The sequence below is a fragment of the Sorex fumeus genome, unplaced genomic scaffold (assembly GCF_029834395.1).
Source record: "Sorex fumeus unplaced genomic scaffold, SorFum_2.1 ptg000080l, whole genome shotgun sequence".
NCBI classification, from domain to species: domain Eukaryota; kingdom Metazoa; phylum Chordata; class Mammalia; order Eulipotyphla; family Soricidae; genus Sorex; species Sorex fumeus.
In genome coordinates this window covers 3,595,853-3,622,600 of record NW_026606137.1, presented here as the reverse complement: position 1 = coordinate 3,622,600, position 26,748 = coordinate 3,595,853, and the positions used below count along the sequence as shown (strand labels likewise).

At 40.1% G+C, this 26,748-nt stretch overlaps 1 protein-coding gene across 1 annotated transcript in view; it reads left to right on the top strand.

The window, feature by feature from the left end:
- PKHD1 (PKHD1 ciliary IPT domain containing fibrocystin/polyductin) overlaps positions 1 to 26,748 on the top strand; it is a 579,380-nt gene that overhangs the window by 286,625 nt on the left and 266,007 nt on the right. The window contains exons 46-48 of the mRNA XM_056130637.1: positions 2,586 to 2,721; positions 6,263 to 6,509; positions 25,711 to 25,888. Coding sequence (XP_055986612.1) covers positions 2,586 to 2,721; positions 6,263 to 6,509; positions 25,711 to 25,888 — 561 coding nt within the window. The remainder of the gene's footprint in view (positions 1 to 2,585; positions 2,722 to 6,262; positions 6,510 to 25,710; positions 25,889 to 26,748) is intronic.

The window sequence follows — 26,748 nt, the reverse complement described above, 5'->3', positions numbered from 1 at the left end:
GTATGAAAACTATTCTGAATTACAAATGGAGGACCCCTTATGAGTTGGTTCCTTGTCATAGATTATCAGGTTGACTGCATTTGGACTTGGAATTTTGAAACGAATTTTTCATTGTCTTTTGGTTTATAGTGGTGACAGTGAATCTTATTGAGATGCTATGGTTCTAAGTCTTTTGTATGTAGCCTTTAAATTTTACCTCTTTAAAATTTTGGGGGATCATATTTTTCTCTCTGGTGTTTTTTAAGGTAAGGTAAGGTAAAGGTAAAGGCCCTCCCGTTGATCATCGATTTGCTCGAGCGGGCCCAGTAACATCTCCATTAGAGACTTTGTTGTTACTGTGTCTGGCATATCGAATACGTCACGGGTGGCTTGCCAGGCTCTGCCGTGCGGGCGAGATACTCTCGGTAGCTTGCCGGGCTCTCCGAGAGGGGCAGAGGAATCGAACTCGGGTCGGCCATGTTGGCTGCATGCAAGGCAAACGCCCTACCGCTGTGCTATCGCTCCGTACTTGATATTTTGTATGGACCGTTCTGAACCGAAAAATCAATCTTTTCTTTTAAGCTTTATCTTTTATGATTCTCTATTATCTACATTTTGAGGTGTTTGTGTGTATGGTGGAGTTAATTATTGTTAAGTGCTAAACCTCCTGCATTGTTTTTTTTCTAATTTTGCTAATTTTCTTTCTGATTTTCTAACAATTTGTTTTTATTTTTTTCTAAAGATTTACTCAAATTTTCATTTTAATTTCATATGCATGCTCTCCTTTTATTCCTCTTTCAGAAATCCCTCTTAGACGGTCTTATTTTATGAATATGTTTATTTCCCTGAGGTCATTAATGACAGTGTTTAATTAATTAGTCACGATAATTAATAAATAATAATATATGAACTAACCAGCAATCTTTTAATTTCTTTATTGGCTTGATATTTTTCTACTTCATTCCTTGTCTTCTGTTCATTTTTACCAATATTTTTAATGTTGGAGATGCCTGATGAATAATTCATTTATTCGGTCTTTGTAACCATCAGAATGAACCACAAATAGCAGGTCTTTTTCTGAATAGCGCTGTTTTGTTCATTTTCACTTCATTATAATTTAAGTGAAAAAAAGAAATGGTTCTGAGTTAGAGTCACTGTCCATGGAATTTTCACGTACCACCATGTCTGCTTGGGGTTTTTGTGCACACTCTGCTTTCTTCCTATAACCTAGTGACACGCATCTCAGACTCTGAATTGTGTCTCACTTATCTTGGTCTGGAGCGATAGCACAGCGGTAGGGCGTTCGCCTTACAAGCGGCCAACATGGCCGACCCGAGTTCGATTCCTCCGCCCCTCTCGGAGAGCCCGGCAAGCTACCGAGAGTATTCGATATGCCAGACACAGTAACAACAAAGTCTCCAATGGAGACGTTACTGAGCTCGAGCAAATCGACGATCAATGGGAGGGCCTTTACCTTTACCTTTTTTATCTTGGTCTGAATGCCTGTGGTGCTCCTGTGACCTCAGAAGGGATGGAAGATGTCTCCTCTCTTGGGCTGTTTTCTGCTGTGCTCAGAGATGGTGGATCTTTGTCCACCATCAGCCCAGGTCACCAGTGATCCCAAACTGGATGGCAAGGGTCAGGAAATAAATGAAAGAATACAAGTAGTTGTTTACTATTAGAAATGCTTAGTGTATTTGTAGTTTAGTAGTTTGATGATTTTATGAACAGAATACGTTGCAGGAGTTTTGTTCTTATTTCTATTAGTCTGTAGACAGATTAATTTGCTCAGATTAGTTTGCATACACATGTTCCAGTTTAAAGGCAAAGTTTCAAAGACCCATTGGTCACATTAAATGAGGGATTACTGTAGTGAGAGTTTTTTGTGGATGCGGGCACACCCGATGGTGCTCAGGCATTGCTCTTAGCACTAAATTTGGGAATCATTCTGGAGGGCTCCTTGATCCATATGGGATGATGGGAATCCAACACAAGTTGACCAAGTGCAAGGCAAACACCTTACAACTTGTACTCTCTCAGCTCCTGAAGTGAAAACTTTTAAAAACTGGTTTATTTCATCCCCAAATGCTGGGTAGCTTCCATCTATCCATACATCTACTGTGTGGATGTACCACGTTTATCCATTCATTTGTTGGACAATCTTTCAGTTTGTCCTCAGATTTGGTGATTTTGAATGGAGCTGTTGTAACTATTTGTGTAAGGTTTTTGTCCAGACAAAAAATTTTCACAACTCAAAGATCAGTATCCTTGAGTTCCTGTAGAATTCAAAATAATATGTTGAATTGCTCAGTCATGCTATCAGAGCATATTTTACTTTATCAGAATTGTCACAGTGCCTGGATCATTTCTCACTAGCATGATATCAGATTTTCTGTCTCTCAGGAGCAGTGGCAACACTTGGTACTGCCGTTTTTTTTAACCATTCTAATCGATGTTTAGTGTATTGTATCATGATTTTTCACCATATATGTAATTTGAAAATATTCTTTTCCACTTTTAGCTTTCCTTTCTATTCTGTTGTTTTTACTTGTGCATTATGAATTTTTTCTCGTGTCACCAGCTATCTTTTTCCTTCTAAATCACAGAGAAGTCAATGTATGTCAGCTGGGATCAAAACTCCCAAGAGACAAGAACTGATAATATCTAATACCACCTTTGTTAATTTTGATTTCACTGACTGTGTGGCAATCAGAACCTGTTCTGGCTGTTTCCAGGGACAGGGTAAGTGATTTGAATAAATAAGAAGGATAGTAAATAAAGGATAATACTTACAAATATAGTAATGACACTTGATCTTGAACAATACGGGTTTGAACTTAAGGTTTTATATCTACACAACTTTTCACAGTATGTGTTAGTAAAGTATAAATTATTATATCAGTAAATAAGTACGAATTACTTTTTCACATTGTCTTTAAGTTTCTGATATTCAGTAATTTATATAAAAAACTGTACAGACTAATATTCATGTAGACACTGACAAACGCTTCATCTTGTGAACTTATTTAAACTTATGTTATCAATAAGTGCACTAAAGGACTATAAATGCTTTTCATTTCTCATTATTTTTAATAGCATTTTATTTTCTGTTCCTCACTTTATTGTAAGAATATAGTATATGAAACATATAAAGTACAAAATATGTGGTTCATCAATTGTTTATTTTAGAAGATTCTGACAAACAGCAGGCTATTAATAATTAAATTTGGGGTGACTAAGAAGTTATTTACACTATCCAAGAATCATAGCACCTAACTTTTTTTTTAGAGTTAAGTGTAGTGGTATATTGAATTGTTTCTCTCAGTTATGATTGCACTGGTAATTTTACTTGATGCTCAAGCACATAAAATTAATCCCTATGGATGCCAGGTTTTCAGATTGCGGCTCTTGAAGCTCCACTTTTCTTTTTCTGTATTGGCGAATGTCAGACCCTGTCATCATGGTACTCTGTCTCTGATGTCCTCTGAGTTTCATAAAGGTTCGAGTATGCCTCTCTTGCCCAGACCTTTGCACTAGCACCTACACAGACCCTCTCCTAGTATGTTCACTGATTAAATGAATGAAGTTCCACAACACACACACAGTCTTCCCCGAAAGAGCAGATTTCAGGTATTTCATGTTTCAACAGCCCAAGGCTTGTTGAATGTACCAAGAGAACCATAGCAATTCTTGTTCACTCGTTAACCACATCTCAGAGGAGATGAGAAATACCTTGGAGAACTCATAGGCCAAGGTGAAAAGAAGTAGAGGGCAATCTAGTTGATTTGATCATTGTAAACAGCCAAACCAAGTAATTCTAGTAAACATGCTCTTGTGGTTTGAAGCACCAATTTGGATAATTGTCTGTTTTTTTAATTAAATGAATAATCAGCAAGTCTCTACTTTTTTTTTTCTTTTCTGTTTAGGCAGAGCCAATAATTTTTTATTTTTAAATTTGGGTGGCATCTGAGTTGAAGATTGTAGAAATAATTATAGGAAGGAAAACAGCTTTTGGTAATTACTTCAAATCACAGTTCGTCTGTTCTTTAATAGCATCTCTATTTCATATCATTCATAAGACATGGATAAAAATCATGGTATTTCTTAACCCCTTCACTGGATGATCTTGGCTAAGCCATTTTTTTTTAAATGGTCTATCCCAGATCCTGTTTAAAGGCCTATAACCTAGTTCTTGTTCTCTTGTTCTCTTGATCCAGTACAAATCTAAATATCTGTGCTGTGGCAAAGTGGAATGAGTGAAGAATTGGAGAACTGAATAGTGATGGGAACAGAGAAGGGGTTCTCGTATGATTCAGAATGATGCTGAGATGATGCTAGATTTGAAACATGAATTGAAGTTTAGAAATAGATATAGGCAGGGAAAGGTTTCTAGGTTTTAAGAACAAGGTACACACATGCAAAAAAGATGTCAATGCAAGTATATTTGTAGAATTGCGAAGAAGTCTAATATGACTGGGTTATAGGTACTTGTAGTGTTAGATGAACTATAGAAGTGTCAAGAGAGACATCTGTCGTTCACCTAACACGACAAGTGTCAAGAGATACGTTGGAGGAAACTTGAATACGTGATTTAATTTCCTGCTTGGGCTGCCCTGAAGTGCAGAATGAAAAAGAGTATGATCTCCATTGATGTGTGTTCTGTTCTTTTGTATCTTTCTTTTTCATATATTTTATCATGTTGACAGTAAGGCAGTCTAGTATATGTAGCATATGTACCAATATAGCAACAGATGCCTAAAAATGGGTGCTTGTTTAAAAAATTCAATGACAAGGATGTGTGAATCAGAAGACAACTGTCACAATTGCTTCCTGGGTCACTGGGTTAGCAGCAGAACTGGTGAAACATTCGTGGTGGTCTGAGATAATGACTGTAAGGATTGTAGATCTTTAATATAGAAGTTGAGCTTTAGTATTAAAGTAATACTAAAAAATGTGTTATGATCATTATTTGCCATATGACTGAGAGCTAATTTTTTGGTGGTGTGTGTTGGCAGGGGGACATACCTAGGGGTGTTCAAGAGCGAACTCCTGCATCTGCATTCAGGCAATACTTCTGGCATGCTCAAGGGACCATATGGGATGCCAGGGATCAAACCCTGGTCAGCAATGTGCAAGACAGATGCCCTGCCCTTGTACCACAAAACAATAGTGTTCCAGCCCCTGAGAACTATTTTTTGAGGTTCAATGTTCAAAGTATAAACCTCATGAAAGGTGATTTACCATAAAATATTTGGAACACAAAGATTGAAAATCTAAATTATAGAATTTCCAGATTTTAGTAATTAGTTTTTAGTATTTTGTGTCTGTTTTCTTCTAGTTTCTCAACTTTGATACTATAGTCATGGGAGCTGGGTAATTTTTTTATTTTTCGTTCTAGGAGTGTGCTGTGCATTGAGCATATTTAGAAGTATCCCTGCCTCAATCTATCAGGTGCCTATAACACCACCATCAACCAGAATGGTTCCAAATGGTGGAGATCTCGTTTGTAGGAATTAATTACCCAGAATTATTGCCCCTCTCGGAGAGCCCGGCAAGCTACCGAGAGTATTCGATATGCCAGACACAGTAACAACAAAGTCTCCAATGGAGACGTTACTGGGCCCGCTCGAGCAAATCGATGATCAACGGGAGGGCCTTTTTTTATTGGCTGAGAATCACTGTTCTAAAATATGGCATCATGAATCCAGGAACAATTTTTCTCTTGCTTCTTCTCTATGAATCTCTGACACAAATACAGAGCCTGGAATAGAATACACAAAGTTATATATTTTTCTTGGGTGAATAAGTGAGCAACTTGAAAAGCCACATACATGTGTAATTGAAAGCACTGAAAACATTCCCATGAGTGATTTTTTTCTCACCTTTAATATTTTTATTAGAGATTACAAATTCTCTTAAAATATTTTATTTGGGTGGGTCAGAGAGATAGCACAGTAGGTAAGGTGGTTGCCTTGCATGCAACCAGCCTGGGTTCAATCCCCAACACTCTATATGGTCCCCTGAGTCTGCCAGAAGTTACTCTGAGCCAGGAGTAAACCCTGTGCATAGGCAGGTGTGGACTTAAGAACAAAACAAGGGAAAATTTAAATATTTATATATATATAATTTCACAATCCCAATCATAGAGCCAAAATTAAACAATTTAAATATATTGCCAATATTGAGTATAATTGTTCTTACATCTCCCCCATAAGTGAATTTAATGGTCATTTGCGATAAATATTTTCTACTATTTTGTAACAGTCTTTTCTCTGATCTATAGGTGGCTTTACTGTGACGACCAGCCAGTTGAAAATCATAAACTCTTCAAATTTAGTAGCATTCCCATTTCCTCATGCAGCAATTTTGGAAGACCTGGATGGGTCTTTATCTGGGAGAAATAGAAGTCATATCCTTGCCTCGATGGAAACCCTTTCGACTTCTTGTTCATTTGATCCAAGTTTCAGTCAGATTGTCCAAGGAAGTGTCTGCGGGGAAGAAGTGCTCTTTCATCGTATGTCGATTGGTTTGTATGTTGAATTAATTATACTTTTCAGATCGCCAGTGGGAATGCAGTTATCATCTGGGCCGTTGATGTTTATAGACGGGAACTTGTTTTCTAGAATCCTCTCTGAAGTCTCTCATTCTACGAAAATGATGCGAGAACGCTTTTGACAGCTGTCAAATCATAGATTATGCTAGTTTTAGTTTGCTTCAGATGGCAGCTCTCTTTCAATAGCACCACTAGATCTGGAAGGATAGGGTCACTTATTGACATCTTAAGCTAATTGCTTTCTCCGGAAAATACTTTTAGCCAACAGAGTGTTTGAAATGTATTTAAATTAAAAGTATTATTAAAAAATTCCAATAATGTCCATACTCATTTATATACATGTACTCTCCCCAAGCTCTTTTTAAGTGTTCAATGTGCTTCAGGGAAGCAATTGCTGATGCCTTTCTATTACTTGCAAAGTTGCTTCACTCCAGTTCATTTTCCTTGTTAATTTCATGAACTATTGGATCCGTACAATACGTTTCCTATTAATATTGGAGCAAGGACTCCTTGGTTATGCTACTCAGACTACCATTAAGTCAGCAGCTGGGCTGTTTATAATGCATAATAGGATTGCTTCTGCCCTCTTTAATTTCCAGGTAATGATTGCTGAGTGTCTGGAGTTCAGTCTTTTACCTATTGCAAATGCATTGTATATATTTGAGCTCCACTTCTTTTCTTCCTTTGTTTCAAGTGTTCTCACTGCATGAAAATGAAGTCAAGTGATACAGCCCGGTCACTTGGGCATCTTATTTAAACAGGTAGACTAGAGAGTGAGTCAGTGGGTTTCGGATTGCACTAAGTTTGCATTTGGAATGAGTATGAGAGCCCGGCAAGCTACCGAGAGTATTCGATATGCCAGACACAGTAACAACAAAGTCTCCAATGGAGACGTTACTGGGCCCGCTCGAGCAAATCGACGATCAACGGGAGGGCCTTTACCTTTACCTTTACCTTATGGAATCAGTGTCTTGATACTCTGTTTTAGAAACCTTAGCAGTAGATACGCTGCTAGCTTCGAATAGTCTAGAAATTTTCCACTTTAGTTTCCCAAGGTGTTTATTATTATATCTAATATCAATGGGCTTAAATTTAGTGAGTATAATAGCAACATGGAGAAATATATTTCCATTTCTAATATTTTTATTGTATGGAACATAACTTCCTTTTTTATTCTCAGGGATGCATTCTTATTTTTATTATTGTTTTAGTGACTTTACCAAAGGTATTTTAAAGAAGTATTTTGGGTTTGATACAATGGAGTCTTTATCTTCTATGCATTTTATCAAATGAAAAACATATTTGTATGCTATAAAGAACATTTTATGCTCATATGGTAGCTATTTCTCTACATTGTTGATTCTCCTTTATTTATACCTTAATTTAAGACCTCCTAGTACTTTTTATCTGTGGGAGAAACACTTGGTGATATTGTTATAGAGCTCTGAAAAATGTAATATTGGGTGATTGTCTGGTCTTGGGGAATCTTTGGAATAGGACATTATCAAGGTATCTACCTCGGAGAGCCCGGCAAGCTACTGAGAGTATTCGATATGCCAGACACAGTAACAACAAAGTCTCCAATGGAGATGTTACTGGGCCCGCTCGAGCAAATCGACGATCAACAGGAGGGCCTACCTCGGTAGCAGTACATGATCTTGGCACTCAGGGATAGAAAAAGTAAAAATGTTGTGTGTGTGTGTAATTATTTATAATTTTGGTTATACCCAGCAGTGCTCTAGGCTTACTTCTGGTTCTCTGTCATCAAAGATCACTCCTGTGTCCTCAAAGATCACACCAGGAACCATTTGTGGTGCCAGGATAGAATTTGGGTTGACCCCTTGCAAGGCAGCTGCCATATCCACTGTACTATCTTGCCAGTCATGGTAATAATCTTGGTATAATACACTAAACGTAGATTAAAAAACAAACATATTTGTAGGGTGAAAAAATTCTGATTTTTCTAGATTTGTCCTGATTTTCAATAAACGTCCCTTAGTTCTGAGGAAACCAATATGCTCGGCTAGCCAACTTCCTTTGCTTCTATTTAAACATTGAGGTTGACCCACAGGTCTATAAGTACATGCCAAGTAAGGGAAGTCTTAGTATTCCACTCCGTATCCTAAGTCTCTTAGCCCATATCCTAGTGTCTTCAACTCTAGGGTAAAGGATTGTACTGGATTCTCTCTAAAGGCCTTGCTACTCAGAATACATACCGATCACCTGGGACTTTGGTGGACATGGGGAAGGCGAGGCTCCGTCCCAGGTGATTTCCATTAAAGTTTGGAAAGTATTTCTCTAAGGTCCTTCTGACTTTATCTTTCTATGATTCTATTCCTAGCTATTCGTGCTCAGTGACTTGATCTTTGTCCCAGAGCATTATAACCTCATTAGGAACATGTCAGAGCTAATGAGCAATTTGAATTCAGCGTAGATACAAAGTTTGCTGCATTTCATGGAGAAAGGATTAATTTGTTGTGCTATTTGCCCTGAAGCGAGCACCCTAAGAGTTGATTTACAAAGCTCTCACAGTCATGATCTTTTGGGGTTGCATGTTGATGGAGATCTGATATGGCACAAGCACCCTGCTGTCTTCACTTTCGACTCTTCCCTCCCCACCTCCCTTGGCATCATGAGGCCCCCAGAGGGCAGGGTGTGGGGTTCTACATACAGCATAAACATAAACTATCTCTTCTTTGCAACACATTGCTTGGACCGTGATTTCTCCCGTGAAAGACCCATCTCTTTCCTTTTTATTATTTTTTTAAATTTTTATTAGTGAGACACCATGAGGTCCAGTTGTAGACTTACACATTTTGTGCTTGGGTTTCAATTATGCAATGATCAAACACCCATCCCTTCACCAGTGCCCATTCTCCACCACCACGGATCCCAGTATCCCTCCCACCCCCCATCCCCTCCATCCCACCCTGCTTCTGTGGCAGGGCATTCCCCTCTGTTCTCTCTCTCCTTTTGACCCATCTCTTTAACATTGTTAAGTTCCTCCCCCTTACCGGAGTCAGGTGCACTTCTTGTTTTATAGCTTTCTCTGACTTAATGCTTGCAGCTGGACTGCTAGGGAAATATACATATTTGTTGTTGGTTATATATATTTGGTAATATACATATTTGCTGTTGGTGGGCTGGAGCGATAGCACAGCAGGTAGTGCATTTGCCTTGCACTTGACCCATCTGGGTTCAATTCCTTTGTCCCTCTCGGAGAGCTACCAAGAGGATCTCGCCCTCAGGGCAGAGCCTGGCAAGCTCCTTATGGCATATTCAATGTGCCAAATACAGTAACAAGTCTCACAATGGAGATGTTACTGGTGCTCGCTCAGCGAATCGATGAACAACAGAAGGACAGTGCTACAGTGCTACAGTTGTTGGTAATAACTTATCTACTCAGTTGAAGTAAATACCTCCATCCTCAACAGGATACTAAGGCAACAGCACTCTTGTTTTGCATGGGCACTCACTCCTATTCCTATCGAATGTTCTGACTTGAAGAATCATAGGTACTCTGGCGATTGTTCCATCCACGACTGTTTCGAGCGAATTCCTTCCATTAGCCTCATCCATTCTAATAAGATTGGTGATGTTCTGTCAATGTCAGCCTCATTTCTCAAACAGATATCAGCAACCACTCTCCTATCGTGAGCTCATAATGCTGACCTGTCTCATATGGTTCTTAGAATGATCAATCCCCAATTTATAGAAATGCCTCATTCTGTAGAGAAATAATCACATGGATTCTCGATAATATTCTGCTAGATTTTTGTGCTCCTTCTTGAGTCCTTTTATAAGGGTTTTTTTCTTTTTTTTTGCCTTAGTGTTCCCTGAGGTTCTGTCAAGATCTTTCCTTTACTCTCAAAACATATATCTTCCCAGGTGATTTGTTCTGTTTCACCACTTCACATAATATAAAACTGGTGATTTCATTCACCCGACCTAAAATTTATACTGCCACACTAAACAACTGCACAGCAGAGCCTGGCAAGCTACCCATGGCATATTCGATATGCCAAAAACAGTAACAATAACAGGTTTCATTCCCCTGACCCCGAAAGAGCCTCCAATATGGCAATTCATTGGGAAAGACGAGTAAGGAGAGGCTGGGATGAATGGAGACATTACTGGCGACCACTCGAGTAAATTGATGAACAACGGGATGACACTGATACAGTGATATAGTGATACACTAAACTCCAATTCTATGTATCTAATTGCCCTAGAGGACTTTACTGTTCAACATGGTAACTTGATCACATAAAATTACTGAGCGCTGAGATGTAGCACTATGGCACTGCCCTCTTGTTGCTCATCAATTTTCTTGTGCGGGCACCAGTAATGTCTACATTGTGAGACTTGTTACTGTTTTTGGCATATCGGATACGCCACAGGGAGTTTGCCAGGCTTTGCCGTGGGGGAGAGATACTCTCGGTGGCTTGCCAAGCTCTCCGAGAGGGGCAGAAGAATCGAAACTGGGCCGGCCCTGGTTGGCCGCGTGCAAGGCAAATGCCCTACCCGCTGTGCTATCACTCCAGCCCTGACCGCTGAGATGTAGCTAGTTCAAATTACTGTGCACTGTAAATGTAAATTATACTCAATATTGATAATATTTTCTCTGTAAAAACCCTGTAAAGTATCAGTAATCTGTCTTCATTGATAAATGAGAGTATTTTGAATTTACTTGGTTAAATAATTACGGAAATGAAGTTCACATGTTTTTAAAATGTGGCTACCAAAAATAATACAAGGTTATATCTGGTGCTTGCATTATAATTCTACTGATAAGCAATGCTTTTAACATTTACAAACTCATTTTTCAGAACTGAATTGATATATACATACATAAAGGCTAAAGTAGAAGAGAGTTTTAAGCATCAAAGCATATATAATTCATGCAGAGGAGGGGTTGGTGAGAATGTTTCTGGACCCAACACATTTTAATTAATGTGTTTGAAGAGCTCAGATGTTTAGAAGGCAGCTACATGAATGTTCTTTATGATTTGTAAGCTTGATCAATTTGCTTAGATATTTTTAGATAGGGAAACTTTATGAATGCCTTTCATTTCATATATATAGGACACATCCAGTTGTGCTCAGGTCTTATTCCTGGCTCTACACTCAGGGATCACTCTGGGTGGGCTTGGGAACCATGTGGGCTGGTGAGGATCAAACCTGGATTGGCTGTGCGCAAGGCAAGTGCCTTACCCACTGTGCTATCACTCCAGGCCCCCTGAATGTATATTTTTTATCCATATAAATGTGCGTTCAGAGTAAAGGATATTCAGAGTCAAGAAATGAGCGATAGCACAACGGTAGGGCGTTTGCCTTGCATGCAGCCAACATAGCCGACCCGAGTTCGATTCCTCCGGTCCTCTCAGAGAGCCTGGCAAGCTACCGAGAGTATCTCGCCCGCACGGCAGAGCCTGGCAAGCTCCCCATGACGTATTCGATATGCCAGACACAGAAACAACAAAGTCTCCAATGGAGACGTTACTGGGCCTGCTCGAGCAAATCGATGAACAACGGGAGGACCGTGACAATGACCTAAAGTGGAAACTTGGAGTCATCATTGACTCATCTTACTTTACTTCCCAGTCTAGTCCATCTTATCTTCTAGCAAATATTGGGTTTTTCTCTCTCTCTCCTTCTACACTCCCTCTCTCAAGTGATCAATTCCTTTCACCCGAATAACTAGAACAGCCATTTTTGTTTACTGTGCTTCCATCCTTGAACTTTTTTAACTGCAGACTTGGTCTTGTTCAATCGGTCCCTTGCTTGAAACGTTTTAGTGGCTCCTCAGTACCACCTGAAGAAAGAGTAGCCTTTGAATGGTTTCTTTTCATCAACTGCTCCTTATTTGTGGTCCCTGCACTGTCTCTCAGGGCTCTGCTCTCCCTCCCTTGCATGTAAAGTCTCACAGCCGCACAACCTCTTTGTGCTTTTCAGTTCATAAGGTTCGGCTTCCATGAACTCAGCATGCAGGTCATTTTCCCTAGTAAGCTTCCCTGAACTTCCTGTACAGGTTCTGGTGTCCCTGCTGAGTGCAGACTGGATTTGCTCTAAATAATACTCAAAGCTCCTACAGCTTTTATAAATTGCCCATCTCGAAGTGTAGGTAGTAAGTAGGAAAATAATAGGGTTTTCTTTATACGAGAGTGCCTAAATGCACAGTCACTCACTAAAATTCACATAAGCAAATAGATGTAATTTTTTAAAAAAAATACAGGTCGGCACAATCTTTCTCTCATGTTCTTATTGTCTATTTCTGTCTGAGGACATGTTTATGAGAAGTCGATAACATTCGGTGCTTCTTCGGAAGACCTGGGTATTAAAATGCCAGCTCCAATCTTTATTTCTAAAATTCCTAGGAAGCTAATACTTACAGATGTCCTTCCATGATGTCTTCAGGGCTTTTGCTTTCCTGGGACTATCAATTGATTAGATGATCTATGTTAATAGCCACTTTCTTTTCCACAGCACCACCCCACCCCTACTGAATTAGCATTTTACCTAGGTATAAAATGATTTTCTTAGTGATACAGACAGATAGAATTGTGATAGGAAGAATTAGAATTAAGCACTCACAATTACCATCAGCAGATTATTCATTTTCAGCCTAGAGTACACCATTTCTTCCTCAGTTATCATAGGACTGTTCAGAGACCAATAAATCAAACCCTGATCTGTCCTCCAATTATTGACTGGATGGGGTGTGGAAGGGATTAAAAATTTACAAGATGCAGAGTGACCCAAATGGTTCTTATTAGTTACTGTAGATTTAAATAAAATAAATTCAGGACGCATTGTTTATTTGATGATATTTTAAAAAGAATTATGTATAGGTATATAAATTGGAATCATTTATGGGCACAAGTCATGCCCTACTCCCTCAATTTCCAGGTATAAACCTTTGAAAAGTTATTTCACCTTCTTTTGGCTTCAGTTTTCACACTACTGAAATAGGCATAATGGTAGTTATCTCAGAGAATCATGATAGAACGTGTGTAGTAAGCACTGAATAAATATTGGCTTCAAAATCTATTTCACACTTGTGATTTAGAAGCTGGCATAAATAAATATACTATTCACTGAGTAACTTGCAATTGGATTTTATGTTCCTGAGGAAAACATGCCTGGCAAAGGGAACTAATTCTTGAAAAACTAGGAAAGAATTTCAAATGGCCACATGACTTTTTTTTTAAAGTAATTCTTTTTTTTTTTTAAGTCACCATGAATACAGTTACAAAGCTTTTGTGTTCAGGTTTCAGTCATAACAAGGTTCCAACAGCCATCCCTCCACCAGTGTATATTTCCCAATACCAATATTCCCGTATCCATCCTGCCACTCGCATTCTATGAGTCTATGGCTGGCACTTTTCTTCCCCTCTTTCTTTCTCTCTTTCTCTATCTCTTTCTATCTCTGTCTCTGTCTATGTCTCTCTTTCTCTCTTTCTCTCTCTTCTACTGGGCCTTATGGTTTGCAAAACAAATACTGAGAGGCCATCATGTTTGGTCCTTAAACAAATGGGACTACATTAAGCGAAGGAGTGTCTGAAGCTTAAGAAAAAAAAAGGTGACCAAAATACTGAGACAGTCCATGGAATGGGAAATATTATTTACCCAATACCCATCAGATAAGGGGTCATATCCAAGATGTAGAAGGCATTGGTAGAACTTTATGAGAACAAAAAAATCCTGCCCCATCAAGAAATGGGAAAAAGAGATGAACAGAAACTTCCTCAAAGAAGAAATACAAAAGGCACATGAAAAAATGCTCTACACCACTAATCATCAGGAAGATGCAAATCAAAACAACAATGAGATACCACTTTACACCAAAGAGGCTGGCACATATCAAAAAGAACAAGAGCAACAAGTGCTGGTGTGGATGCAGGGAAAAAGGGACTTTCATTTATTGTTGGTGAGAATGCTGACTGATTCGGCCTTTTTGGGAAACAATATGGGTAGTCTTCAAAAAACTAGAAATTTAACTTTCATATGACCGGCAATATTGGGTCATCACTGTCACTGTCCTCCCATTATTCATCGATTTGCTCGAGGGGGCCCAGTAATGTCTCCATTGGAGACTTTGTTGTTACTGTGTTTGGCATATCGAATACATCATGGGGAGCTTGCCAGGCTCTGCCATGCGGGCGAGATACTCTCGGTAGCTTGCCGGGCTCTCCAAGAGGGGCGGAGGAATCGAACTCGGGTCGGCCATGTTGGCTGCATGCAAGGCAAACGCCCTACCGCTGTGCTATCGCTCTAGCCCACTGGGTCATATGGAAGGGAATTTTCTTTTCTGGGAATATATGCCAGGGTGCAAAAGCACACAGCAGAAATGACATCTGCACATGCCTATGACATTGTTTTTAATCTAGCAAGCTTCTAGGTATCATAGACTGTGGAGTCCTTCAGGACATAGTCTTGGATTAATTGTGCCTTGTGTCCCAATACATACAGTGTCGTTCTACTGCTGGAAAAGAAGAGGTTAATGTTCTTGATGATCACCTTGATTCTTAGATCTTGCTTAATATCCTCTCCTGTAGTGCTTGCGTTCAGTTTTTACCTACGTAACTGCTCTTAATGTGTCAGTGTTCGAAGTCTGAGGTACCCCCTGCCTCCATGAGAGCAAAAGTAAAAAAGAGTTCAAATGGAAATTTTGGCCTAGCTTTTCCTTTCATAATTGCCTGCCTCTCCTTCCTAGGGATAAATAGGCATGGCATCACTAATGGTATCCTCTTAGACCCCAAAAGCAAACAAGAAGGCAACAACCATGTGAAACAGAACATTTCCAAGAAGCATTGCCCTTTCTTGACAGCAGAGATTACAGGAGCAAGTGCAAAAAAAAATCTTAAAGTCATAATCAACTCCGAGCTGAGGAATGATCACGACCATCCTGTTGTTCACCGATTGCCTCAAGCAGGCCCCAGTAACGTCTCCTTCATCCTAGCCCTGAGATTTTAGAAAGTGCCATATTCAAGGCTCTTTCAGGGTTAGGAGAATGAGACCCATCATTGTTACTGGTATTTGGCATATTGGGTACGCCACGGGGAGTTTGCCAGACTCTGCCGTGTGGACAAGTTACATTCGGTAACCTGCCAGGTTGTCCAAAGTAAGAATGAGATAATAAGATGTCACTTCCAGGAGCTGGGTTTTATAGTCTCTGAGTCTTGGCCGTTGATGGGATTACACAGTACCAGGGGCCAGTTGGTGGGTGTGACCCCTGCCTACTAGAATTTGGAGGATCTGGGTGGAGGATGCTCAGCCCCGATCCGAGCAGGCTTGGAGATCTCAGCCCCGGGACCCGCATGCCTTTGTTCCTCTGCCGGTACCTTCATGCGTGTGGAGAGTGGTCTCAGCGAGCTGAGGAATATCAACCATAATACATGGTTATTCAGTTTCATGTATAATGAAGGGATCCGGTGGGGTGCTGGTAAATGTTCAACAACTTTCTCTCTTGGGTAAGCGGCCTTTGCATAATTCCCAGGTGCAAACGCTGTCCCATGTTCTCTTTCTGGTTACGGGTTGTGGTGTCATTTGGGAGAGAGTCTGACCATGAACTCCTGATTCCGTGTTAGTCAGCTGCTCCAGGCATGTAGACACAGAAGAGATGTCAAGATTCTTCATCTAGCTCCCTAACCAATACAGAAGATTTCTGTTCAATACCCCTGAAGGTGGCTGTGTACCTTCAAGTTGCATGGTTCCAAGCGGGGCATCCTCATATTCTAAGGCAATTCAACAGATGAGAAGAGATGCAGTTATGTCAGAAGGATTATCTTCAAACCTGGTACTCTGGTATTCTTGGGTGTTAGTCACCTATTTTGTTACTTTATGTTCCTCAGATGAATGCAGTCTTTCTATGTCTGTCCCTCTCTTTCTGACTCATTTCTCTTAGCATGATACTTTCCATGTAGTACCACTTGTATATAAATTTCATGACTTCATCTTTTCTAACAGCTACATAGTACTCCTGGGCTGGAGTGATAGCACAATGGGTAGGGCGTTTGCCTTGCATGCGGCCGACATGGCTGACCCGAGTTCGATTCCTCCGCCCCTCTTGGAGAACCCAGCAAGCTACTGAGAGTATCTCATCCGCACGGCAAAGCCTGGCAAGCTCCCTGTGGTGTATTCGATATGCCAAACATAGTATCAAATCTCACAATGTTACTGGGCCCGCTCAAGCAAATTGATGAACAACGGGAGGACCGTGACAGTGACAGTGACATAGTACTTCATTGTGTAGATGTATAGATGTACCAAAGTTTCTAAAAAAAAAAAAAAAGAATTATCTGAAGCAGAACAGTAGTCTTCATGGATTAAAACAAGATAACTTGTTTTTTTTTTTGGTTGTTTATTTTTAAATTGAAATAATGTTGCATTATAGCATTTTATAAATATCAAATGTGAATCACTAAAAATCAACATATATGTTTAGTACATTCATTTTGCCACTGACATGTTCATTTCTCTCCTTTACTACACAATTGTCTCCTTTAACCTAGTTACCACGGTCCTCTACTCCCTTTCTTTTTGGTCAATTGGTTTGACAATATGAAAGTTTATTTTTCGTTTTATCTAGCTCTATTTGTTTTCTCTGTATTTTGCATATGTGTGAAATCACACCGTTTATCTTTCTCTGACTTGTTTCAAAAACTTAGATAGTATCTTTAAAGAAGTGCTGGATTGACTTTTGGCCTCCTCTATAGCAAATTCTTATTGTTTGATCAACTCAACACACATTGAAACATGCTGGGCAGGTGATACTGGGGTTGGACCCCAGAGATATGGGAATAATTGAATTTTGTGGCTTCCCTCTGCTTCCCAGCTCTGCTTTGTGTGTAAATTTGAGGGTTGGTAAATTCACATTCTAGGCTCCATTCCTTGTTTTCGACTTCTTACTCAGAAGAAAAAATATGTACGTGCTTCTGAATCAATAAGAATATGTGTACAACAAACTTTCTAAAATAAAACATCACTGCATGATGGAAGGCCAGCCAGTTGTACCATAGTACTCTGATGAGGACTAACTATGAATTCAGTGTATTTATTTATTTATTTGGTTTTGGGGTCACACCCAACAGGCAACGCACATCAGGGCTTACTCCTGGCTCTGCTCTCAGGAATCACTTCTGGTGGATCTTGGGGGCGGCCCTTTGGGATGTTGTGGATTAAATCAGTATCTTTTGCATGCAAGGCCAATGCTCTGCCCACTGCACTTTCTCTCTGGCCCCTAGTGCAGTTTATTTTTAAAGGATGCTTCAGTGAAGCAAGGCACAAGTTTGTTTTCTGTGCTCGAAATTTCAATTGTGCCCTCTCAGTGCAGTGGAAGATGAGCATGCCAGCAGCAAGCAGTAATATCCAGGGGGTGCTTACAGCACCATTTGGGGATGGTTATTATGTGTCTGACTTAGGAGATGTGTAATTATAAAGGGTTTATTTCACGATTGTTCTGAATCGAGAGCATTTAGAGCTCAATGCAGTGTTTGTCTTAATACACAGAGATATGGACCCTCAGGAAAAGTAAGCTAATGGTAAACACAAACTAGGGAGTTAATATTTGTTCTCATTGGTATCGTTGATTGCCTAACAAATCCTTTGTGGGCAGTATACATTCAACAGTTCCGCACAGTCTATGGGCACTAAATTACATAACTGTTTATGCAACTCGCATCGTAAATTGGCACTTAGGCTGGGAAGTTTGACCAAGTGACAGTGCTATATTTCTCTAGGAAAATATCCCTTCATTCAAAACAGGCTTGGAATTTTAAGAAACGAGTCAAATCAATCAGAACCGAAATAAAGACGCCCTACTGAACTGGAAAGGACAAGAACAGACGGGTCGTCCTTTTGTCTTTTGGATTGCAGAGAGAGCTGTTGCCAAGGCAGAGACAAGGGTTAATCTTTAAAAGGGACGGTTTTTGCCTCCTGATTTCCTGCACATAAAGCCATGAGAAGTTCAGGGAGAGACTCCATCCCCTAGTAATGAAGCTCTCTGCTGCTAATGGCCCATGCAGACTCCCTTGGCTCCTCCAAATTAGAAATACTTTTGTGCTCTTTTGCTTCATTAACAGTAAAGAGAGGGAGATTGGTGGCTATTTAGGGCATGGGGAAATTGGTGGCTATTTAGGGCAAGTGAAAATTGTAGTAATTATGGCTGGTAAATTCTCTTCATGGTGTTCTTCAGTCCCTGTTGTTCTTCTGGTGCTTTTCAGAGCCCCACCACTGCCACTGCTGGCATTTGCCTAGAAGGGTGCGAGCTGGTTTGTCTTTGAATTTTTGACCCCCTGAGATGGTCAACGCAAGGCACCATGCCTATTGGGAGATGGGGTTTTTTTACATTTTGATTTGATTTTGAACCATAGCACAGCGGGCAGGGCATTTGCCTTGCATGCGACCAACACGGCTGACCCGAGTTCGATTCCCCCTCCCCTCTCAGAGAGCTCGGCAAGCTACCAAGAGTATCTCGTCTGCACGGCAAAGCCTGGCAAGCTCCCCATGTTGTATTCGATATGCCGAACGCAGTAACAAGTCTCACAATATTACTGGGTCTGCACGAGCGAATTGATGAACAACGGGAGGACAGTGACAGTGACAGATTTGATTTTCAAAAGGTACTACTTGACCCTCTCTGCTACCAGCTGTGATAAAGCAGAGAGGTTTGATAGTCTTCTTCTCTACCTGAACTATACTAGAGTAAGCTAGCACTGTGCGTGAGTGCCTGTATGTTGCATCCCACATAGGCTGGTTGAAATGCATGTGTTGGTTTGACGGGGTCAGGGTGATACATGAAGAAGGAGGAGGAGTCATGAGTTCAGGATCACAAGGCGGGTGGTTGATTGATCCGGTTCACCTCTAGAGACTAGATATGAATTAGAGTTAGGAGACAACGAAAGACGAGCGCAAAAGTCCCAAAGACAAATAGAACTGAATGTCAGAAGTCAGAGGCTTTAAAATAGTTAAAAGAGGCCCATGTTTATAAGGACCTTTAGAAATGGGAAAAGATCTCTAAAACATATCAACATCCTTTGATACTTAAAATCATATTCTACAGAAAATGAACTAGAAAAAAATACCTAAATATTTATTGATAAATGTGACTGATATACATTGAAGAACTACTGAGTCTAGTTGGTATAACCAGGGGAATTATTGAGGTCACATTGCTGTCATTAATAATTGAAAAAATCAGACACACGCACACACACACACACTCAAAGACACACACACACACTTCTGAAAATATTTACCTGATTGATTGTATTTGAACATACTAAGGTCACTGTTACTGTTACTGTCGTCTCGTTGTTCATCAATTTGCTCTAGCAGGCCCAGTAATGTCTCCATTGTGACAATTGTTACTGTGTTTGGCATATCGAATATGTCACGGGGAGCTTGCCAGGCTTTGCCATGTGGGCTAGATACTCTCGGTAGCTTGCCGGGCTCTCTGAGAGGGGCGGAGGAATCGAACTCGGGTCGGCCATGTTGTCCGCTTGCAAGACAAACGCCCTACCCGCTGTGCTATCACTCCAGCCCATACTGAAGAAGCATTTAAAAATTTTTCAAGGTGGAATTGAAAGTATCTTTAGATAAGGGCATAGAACAGATTATCGGTTACTATCGGTTCAATACTATCAGTTCAAAGGAATTCAACATAAATAAAAAAATAGATTTGTAAATGTACTATTAATATGATTTTTTGTTCATTATTATCTTTTCCATTTTAGGGCCTGACAATGTTCAGGGATTACTCCTCTTTTTTTTTTTTGGGAGTGCATCTGCATTTGCTCAGGATCTGTGATCAGGGATGATGCCTGGCTAGCCCAGGGGACATGGGATGCCGGGGATAGAAATTGGTCGGCTGCATGAAGGCAAATACCATACCCACAGTAACATCAGTCCAGCTCCCAAGCCTCACTACTGGTTCTGTGCTGACGGATAACTCCTGGTGGACTCAGGAGACCATATGGGGTGCTAGGGATCAAGCCAGGTGCAAGGTTACCATCCCACCCACTGTACTATCTCTCTGGCTCTGCTATAATTATTTTAGCCTTAACTTAAAAAGCTGTTTGTAGAAGCAGTTTAAGTGAGAAGAATTAACTAGAATAAACTTAAGTTTATAAAAGGAAAGCTTAGAATTTTCCTAAACAAGGGGCTAGTATTATTATAGATGGTGTCCATGAACAGTGTTCTGGCCACTAACTATTTCTTTTTTGTTGTTGGGATGGGGCCTGAGTTAGCTTTGTGTAAGTCAGTGCAAGCTTACCTGCTGTACTATTGCTTTGGCTCTAATTGAGAATATTTATTAAGTCTTCTTGGTAAATATCTTATTGATATGGATATGACTATTGAGTTTTGGGTACTCAAGATCAACCATTTGTCTCTTTGGAATTATAGGCTATCTTGACAGCCATATGGTTTTCTGAGTACATTGCCCTGTCGGTGAGATGCTTGGGTTCCTTTAACTCTGATTTATTCATTCATCAAATATTTATTGAATGCCTACAATGAGAAATAGTTATTTATTACTGTGTTATTAAATAAAAGTTATGACCTATCACCTAACTTCTCTTGGATGGAGGGCTTATTATTCAGAGTACATGTGTCTCTGTGAAAGCTGTGAAGATATACTTTCAGAGCTTGAAACACTCAGAATCATTCTCTGAATTGTCAAGAATTTTACTTTTATAAGGTGTACCTTTGAATGCCTGGCAAGTTTCCTGTGGCATATTTGATATGCCAAATACGTAATCACAATAGGTCTCATTCCCATGACCCTGAAAGAGCCTCCAATCCTTGGGAAAAGACGATTAAGAAGAGGCTGCTAAAATCTCAGGGCTAGGAGGTATAGAGACGTTACTGACGTCCGCTCGAGTAATTTGATGACCAATGAGATGATAGTCATAGTAATAGTGAAGGTATATCTTCTGAAGCTATCTTCTGTGTCTTCTGAAACTTTGGAGTTTCTTGGTACTAATTTATTTCTTTTTTTTATCATATTCATTTCACATTCATATCCCAGAAGCCCATCTTTTTAGCTAACTGTACTCACTGGGCAAAACTCTACAGAAGGACTTGGTTGGACTCGGACTATGGTTTTAGTCAGAAGAAGAGAATTAAGGACATTTGAGGACAATTGAGTAGAAAAATATATTGTCTGAAATTAACAATTTAACATAAGACCAACATTTCAAAACAAATGTTAAGTAACACATTTAACAATGCAGCACTGTCCTCCCATTGTTCATCATTTTGCTCGAGCGGGCCCAGTAACGTCTCCATTGTGAGACTTGTTGTTATTGTGTTTGGTATATCGAAAATATGTCATGGGCAGGCTTTGCTGTGCAGGCGAGATACTCTCAGTAGCTTGTCGGGGTCTCTGAGAGGGGCAGAGGAATCGAACTTGGGTTGGCCAGGTCGGACATGTGCAAGGCAAATGCCTACCCACTGTGCTATCGCTCCAGCCCATTTTTTTTGGTAATGAAGTAATGCAATTATTTTCGATAACGCGATAATGTGAAAATAATCGCATTACTTCATTACAGAAAAAATTCAATACTTAATTTTTTTTATTACCTTTTTGTAAAAAACTACACACGCTGAAGTTTGTGTGTTCACGGGCTCTCTGGACGGCTCTATCTCACGCCCGCATTCGGTGCCCTAGAGTCCCTGTGTGTGGCCTGGATGGGGAAGGCTGTTGGCCAAGGGCAGACGAAGGAAGAGACCAGGGCCAGGCCGGTTGGTCTTAGTAGCAGCTTATTACAAGGAAGTTTATCCCATAGAAGAAATTTATGTTATGGAGGGCCTAGGTTCTCTCAAGCACAAGTTCTCCTTGCTAGTCTCTTCGTGGTCCATCTTTTAGCCCTGCTCTCTTATTCTCCTGCTCCCTTCCAGTCTGGGCTGACACTCTACCCAGTCAGGTAGCCAAATCAACATAAGAAAGCCCTTCCTGGTATTCTAAAGCCCTTCCTGACTGCCCCAGACAAAATACCTCCTTAAGGTGTTTTTTCTTTTCCTTAGTCCAATAAACTGTCAATAGACTATCAACTATTAACTATTCCTGAGCCTATGCAGGAAGGACAGAAAAGTGTTATCCTACACCTTTTGTTATACTTTTAACAATCAATATAAAATCAGTAAAAGTTGAGCAGGAAATACAGGTCTTTAAATAATTATAAAATTTAAATATTATGGATTTAACATGTTAATCTCATTTGTGTAACTAACACGTTAACTTCATGTGTCTGAAAAGAATACTTTCAAAATATGCCCCCCCAAATGCAGTGATCATCTATTTGATTATGTCAGTGTCTCGTAAAGAAAAGGGAACAGGGTGAAATATTATGTGGCTAATTCCTGCAGAAAGTTAAACATTAGAACAGATAAACTTGATGTCCATTCAAACAGTGATTTAAGATTGTTCTTTATCCCAATTTAAATTTTGCTAGGAATGTGAAAACAAAAGACAAACAAGTATCTCAAACAACAGTATCTCAAACAGTATCTCAAACAGACAAATGCAGTATCTCAAAGGAGAAGAGAGGAAATGGTTTTCCCTGCTGTGATATTTCTAAGTATCCCCTCACCCAAGCTAGTGCTGAATAGGGTGATTTGGGGCAAGAGTCATTGTTTCGTTTCTCCATACTCTGAGAATTTTCATCCTTTCATTTTATTAATACACGAAGCAATCACATTTAATCTTACAAGAAATAAATATCAGATCTTAGTTTGTCAGTTCTACAGCATTTTTTTTTTGCCATAGAAGGTTTTGAGTAAATTTGAAAATGACAAAATATTCTGGAATGGCCTTTCGACATCAAAATCAGCCATGAGCTAGAGAAATAGCTTAAGAGCTATTTAAGGAGGACCAAGTTCAGTCTTTGGCATCTCCTGGTCCCTTAAGCACCACCAAAATGACTTCTGGACACTGAGCCTTGGAATAGTCCTGAATACCAAGGATGTGAATAAAAACAAAACAAAACAAAACAAAACAAACAAAACAACACAAAAGCCTAGCCAACACAAAGCAAGATAAGTGGAAGAGAAAGGATACCTAAGCCTAAATCCTTAAGCTGTAGCTAGATGTTGAAATTCTAGCTTTGGAACCCTTACCTGATTATTAAGTTTCATATGAGTTGTATTCTGTTGTTCCATTTAAGAGAAGGAATTGAAAGCTTAAAGGGGGTCAGTGATTAGTCCAAGCCCATATTCCTTGTGATGGCTGATAGAACTCTTTAATTTATGTCCAGTTGACCATAGTGCACAAGCATTTAACACTAAAACCAGTTTTCTTTTTGTAAGATGCCACTGGACGCTTTGACTTTGGATATGCTCATACCACACCTCCTCCTTCATCTCATTTCCCTCTTTCAGAATTTAATTATCTGCCTGCAGCAAAATGCCACACTTAAAGATTCTCATGAAAACTGAACCAAAGGGGAAGGACAGTTTTAATGCGTATTGACTTAAAAAATTTTTTTTCCTGTTCACTTTGACTTCCTTTTAGTCTATGGTTCAATCTCTTCTAGTGAAGTCTTTCAGACCCCCTTTTGGGATGGGTTGAGTCGAAACATTTGTAGAAATAAATTCCTGGTTTTAGCTTCTGACATTCACCTAATACTTGACAATACTCTGGCTTGGTTTTGTCATTTGGTAAAATGTAGTTTTCTGGAAACGCTTTATACAAATTAGGAACGAGATACCAGTTGCTTTGGGAAGTACTCATCTATGCATTCTGCATTCAAATAACAAACATGATCGGAGTGTCCTTGTGTGCAGGACCCTGAGTTATGTAGGATACCACCAAGAAGGAGAAAGCAGCTCTAACATAAGAATCTCACTATCCGTGGAATGAAATAAAAAAAAAAAAGCAAACCCAAGAATAGCCGAGATAAGTACCAGGAGGTTTGCTCCATGGCTTGGAGGCCAACCGCACATGCTAGGGGTAAAGGCAGCTCAGATAGAGAAGGGAGCACCAAATAAAGGGTGTTGGGAGGATCCTCCCAGGATGGGAGAAGCATGCTGTAAGTAGATTATAGACCGAACATGATTGTCACCCATTGCCTCTTTTGCAAACCACAACATCCAACAGGAGAGAGAGAACAAAAGGGAATGCCCTGCCACAGAGGCAGGGTGGGATGGGGGGAGGAGGGGTCGGGGGGGTGGGTGGGAGGGATACTGGGATCCATGGTGGTGGAAAATGGGCACTGGTGGAGGGATGGGTACTTGATCATTGTACAACGGAAACCCAAGCACAAAATTTGTAAGTCTACAACTGTACCTCATGGTTTTTCACTAATAAAAATTAAAAATAAAAGCAAACTAAACCACACTGATATTAGAGTTAAGACTGACTATTAGGCAGTGCTTGAGATCACAGGACACAAGCTCGGGACCTTCTTTGTTCGAGGGATGATCTTCATAGCTGACTCCCTTGGGCAGTTGGAGCCGGGGCTTCTGAGAGCTCAGGCACATTAGTTTCTAAGTGTCATATTGTTTCCCATTGGATAGCTAATAGCTATATAATGCGTTTTATGCTGCTGATCAACCTGTTATGTAGCAAAACTCTGGTCTTGGACTGTTTATATTTTTCTTTAAAATGGCATTATATAGTCTTGGACTATCCCTACTCATTGGGATGGCATTAATTAGTGGCCAGAGATGTGGATGTTACTACCTTTAGTACACCTGACCCTTGTGATACACAAATGAGACAACAGCACCTTCCCATTGCTGTTTTTTTAACCCTTCAAGGGCTGGAGCTATAGCACAGCAGTAGGGCGTTTGCCTTGCATGCAGCCAACATGGCCGACCCGAGTTCGATTCCTCCGCCCCTCTCGGAGAGCCCGGCAAGCTACCGAGAGTATCTCGCCCGCACGGCAGAGCCTGGCAAGCCACCCGTGACGTATTCGATATGCCAGAGACAGTAACAACAAAGTCTCCAATGGAGACGTTACTGGGCCCGCTCGAGCAAATCAATGAACAACGGGAGGGCCTTTATTATTTAACCCTTCAAGGTGCTGAAATCTTCATGACACATAAAGCAAGAAGGTCCAAGGGATAGGTATAGAGAACAGAATTCCAACTGCTGGAGAGAAGTTTATTGGATTCACAGTGATCAAATAATTTACACCCTGCGTGTTTGTGTGTCTTTGTCTTTGACCTTCTAGAATGAATGCTCTCAGTGTTTCCTATGATTTAACCATAACTGACAGCAGAAATAAGACCACCACTGTCAATTACGTGAACAATACATTGTCTAATCGCTACGGCTGGATGGCTCTGCTCTTGGATCAAGAGACTTACTTGCTGCGGTTTGAGATTCCTTGTATCAATGGATGTCTGCAGGTAACTTCAGGAATTAGTTAATGGTTGTGCTCTATGTTTTTCTATTCCAGGTGTAATATTTTTTTCTATTCCAAAGGTTCTTATAGTTACTCCTTTTAAATAGTAGTTTTCAGAAATGGCATCTTCGACAGCAGTATTTTGGCCAAAAAAAAAAAAAATTAACAGAAATTTAATATGATTTCTTTAACTTGGAATTTTGAGTCTCTCTTTAAAGATCGAATAGCTATGCTAAAGTTTTAACTTTATTAGTAGCGTTAAAGCACTTTCTAAGCAATCTGTAGAATTGCATTCTTATATTATGGAATAAGACCCCCCCCTTGGGGCCAGAGAAAAATACCTTAACTGAACATTTTTACGTTGCACACTGCCACCTTGTGGTCGTAGCTTAATTTGCAAATGAAGGTCCACTTGGATTGGGTGGGAAGCTTGAAACCGGTTAGAGAAGCAAAGGCTGGAATATCCACAGGAAAAGTGGGATGCTCTCTGTGAGAGAAAACCTATCCTACGGGTTCCATTAAACCTATTTTCCCAACCCAACACCTTTATTTCTGTCTCATCATACTCAGTCTGTCTTGCCTTCATAGGTAATATGCACGTCTTAGGGAGCTGAAAGTTGATTTCGGGAGGTTCTGGGGTAGGAGCAAGGAATTCAGAGCAAACTCTCTGCTTTCTTGCGGGAGTTCTCAAAAAGAATGTACATCTTTTTTTTTTAATCTTCCCTGGTAGACCTCGTGGTAAAATTCTAGGGAAGATTTGTAATATGAAAATGGTAGAATGGTGATTTTGGAGATGGACGACCTCAGTTTGTATCCTGGAATGAGCAACAGAATTTCTGCCTACTGCATTAAGGTCACTCTTCT